Below are 2,903 nucleotides of genomic sequence, written 5' to 3' on the forward strand. Positions count from 1 at the left end.
GAGATAAGAATCCATCTTACAATGTAATCGCTGTCCTCGTCCTTGGGCCCCGTGCTGAAGTACACCCGGTACGCCTTGGCCACCTCCGCGATCTGCTCCACGCTCCCCGTCAGGCCGATCAGTTTGGGGGAGAATTCTGGAGAGAGGGGGGGGGGCAGAAAAACAAAACACGTTCCTGACGGCCGATCACCCAAATCGTATTCAAGGTACAAATCAGAGGTGTGGTGATGTCATCGCTGCGACAGATCGCCGTTCTCCTAGCTGGCTCTGATATGAGGAAGCAAAGCCCCGCATCTACCAAGATGGCCGCCTTTACCTAGATGCCGCCTCTACCAAGATGGCCGCCTCTACCAAGATGGCCGCCTTTACCAAGATGGCCACCTCCATATAGAGACACAGTGCAGAGCGGGGCAGGGGTTAGTGGCGGCAGCTGAACCCGGCAACCCCAGAAATGCCGAATAGGAAGTGTCACAGCAAGGAAAGGAAGTCACCTTTAATATATTTGGCTACGGCCTCCGGGTTGTCCCTCGCGGGGTCCACGGTGATGAAGAGAGGGGTGAGGTTAGGAACCCCCTTCATGGCATCTGGAGGAGACAAAAGGAACGTTTTACAAAGCGAGCGCGGTTACCCCGAGCGACCTCTTCCACCGGCCAATCGCAAACCAGACCACAACCTCCTCTCCAAGTCTCCATTGAAGAGATTCTACCCTCACTTCCTGTCCCAGTAACTGAACAGGAAGTGTGGGGGAAATATTTATTAACACACAACAATAGAAGCCGAGATACCCTAACCAAATCTTAAACCTAGACCAGGGGTGTGCGAACTCCGGCCCTCCAGCTGCGGTGAAACAACAAATCCCATCATGCCTCTGGGAGTGGTGCCTGTGGCTGTGAGAGTCATGGGACTTGTAGTTCCACATCAGCCGTGAGTCCGGAGTTTGCCTTCCCCCGACCTCCTCCAATCACAGCTCTCACCGATGTTCTCCACCACTTCCATCATCTTCTCGATCTCCTCCGGACAGATGTCGGGACAATGAGTGAAGCCGAAGTACAGCAGCACCCACTGACCCAGGAAGTGCTGCTCGCTCTTCGGTGACCCCGTGTGGTCAATCAACGAGAACGGTCCGCCCAGCAATGGCTTCCCCATAGACCGGCTCTTCTCCTTCTCTATCTCTGGAAAGAGAAATCAGACAGGAAGTTCCCGTTCCGTACATAGAAAGAAGAACGCTACAACTTCCTGGAGGAACTGACGTGACATTCATGGAGGGGGACCTTCTACCAGGTACACCGAGATTTCCTGACACCCCGGCCATAGAGGCGGATATATCACACAGAGTACAGCGCCCCCTACTGACACCACTGTACAGCGCCCCCTACAGACACCACACTGTACAGCGCCTCCTACTGACACCACTGTACAGCGCCCCCTACAGACACCACACTGTACAGCGCCTCCTACTGACACCACACTGTACAGCGCCCCCTACTGACATAACACTGTACAACGCCCCCTACAGACACCACACTGTACAGTGCCCCTACTGACACCACACTGTACAGCGCCTCCTACTGACACCACACTGTACAACGCCCCCTACAGACACCACACTGTACAGCGCCCCTACTGACACCACACTGTACAGCGCCCCCTACTGACACCACACACAACTTACTCTCTTCTTTCTCTTTCTTCAAATACTTCATTCCCGCCATCAGAGCTCCGCCCAGAGCGACCGTCAACGCCAGAGACTTCCAGGTGACCGGCTACTGACACAGAGAAGAGGAAATGTCACTCAGAGCAGAGGTACACCAGCCCCGAAAACCTGCCCCCAGCCACCCCGCAGGTACAATACCGAGGGCCCATACACACTTGTGTGCTGTAACATACATTGCCACGGCGTATGGTGCCGCACCGGATCATTACAGGGCCATTCATTGTGACTGGCACCCCGACACATTGTACGGTACAGCCCACATCACATGATCACATCACATGATCACATCCCCTTCATCTCTGCTGATGGAGCAAAGATACAATCGTGTTCTGGTTTGTTCTCTGAATACAACCCGATCTGATGGAGCAACAACACCGCCAGATAACAGGTGAGACCTCCCCAAACATGGCTCCTGACAACGCTCTGTCCTTCCTCAGCCACTTCCTGTTATAGGGTGACTACGCTCTGTCCTTCCTCAGACACTTCCTGTTATAGGGTGACTACGCTCTGTCCTTGTTCAGACACTTCCTGTTATAGGGTGACAATGCTCTGTCCTTGTTCAGACACTTCCTGTTATAGGGTGACAATGCTCTGTCCTTGTTCAGACACTTCCTGTTATAGGGTGACAATGCTCTGTCCATGTTCAGTCACTTCCTGTTATAAGGTGACTACGCTCTTTGCCTATGTCCCAACTGTGCTCCTGTGTTGACATCCTGTCACATGGGCTTGCTCTAGAGACTACAAGCATCCACGGTGACACACATTGCTCAGACAAGGTCCACTGTCCAGCAAGCCAATGATGTGCAGCCAGTGCATGTAGACAGGAAGTGGCTGGAAGGGATCAGCAGCACTTAGTTGGGAAAAAGATGATCGGGGGGGACAGGGACACAAGGGAGGACAGACATCTGCCTGTTAACAGTCGCTCCCCCCAGGAATAATGGACGGCGATATGTGCGTTGCGTTCAGGGAACAGAACAGAAGAATGCAGGAGCACTGGAAGGAGCGCAGACAGATCTTACCCCACGTTTGGAGGACTCATCCTGTTGCCTAGGAGGGGGCGGGGGGAGAGTGCTCAGCAGGCGAGGGGTCCCGGTGGGTTTCAGCCATGTTTTCAGGTGACTGGCAGAGATCTGCAGAGAGAAAATCACTGAGACAGAATGACAAGAGCAGAGGGACTGGGGGGAGGGGG

At 53.9% G+C, this 2,903-nt stretch overlaps 1 protein-coding gene across 1 annotated transcript in view; it reads right to left on the bottom strand.

The window, feature by feature from the left end:
* LOC108797444 (protein SCO1 homolog, mitochondrial-like) overlaps window positions 1-2,903 on the bottom strand; it is a 5,499-nt gene that overhangs the window by 2,017 nt on the left and 579 nt on the right. Inside the window, exons 3-7 of the mRNA XM_018569037.1 lie at window positions 2,734-2,844; window positions 1,673-1,763; window positions 975-1,172; window positions 492-584; window positions 21-136 (exon numbers count right to left, since the gene is read on the bottom strand). Of these exons, the coding sequence (XP_018424539.1) occupies window positions 21-136; window positions 492-584; window positions 975-1,172; window positions 1,673-1,763; window positions 2,734-2,844 (609 nt within the window). The remainder of the gene's footprint in view (window positions 1-20; window positions 137-491; window positions 585-974; window positions 1,173-1,672; window positions 1,764-2,733; window positions 2,845-2,903) is intronic.

The sequence above is a fragment of the Nanorana parkeri genome, unplaced genomic scaffold, assembly GCF_000935625.1.
Source record: "Nanorana parkeri isolate BGI_ZX_2015 unplaced genomic scaffold, ASM93562v1 scaffold1279, whole genome shotgun sequence".
Taxonomy (NCBI): domain Eukaryota; kingdom Metazoa; phylum Chordata; class Amphibia; order Anura; family Dicroglossidae; genus Nanorana; species Nanorana parkeri.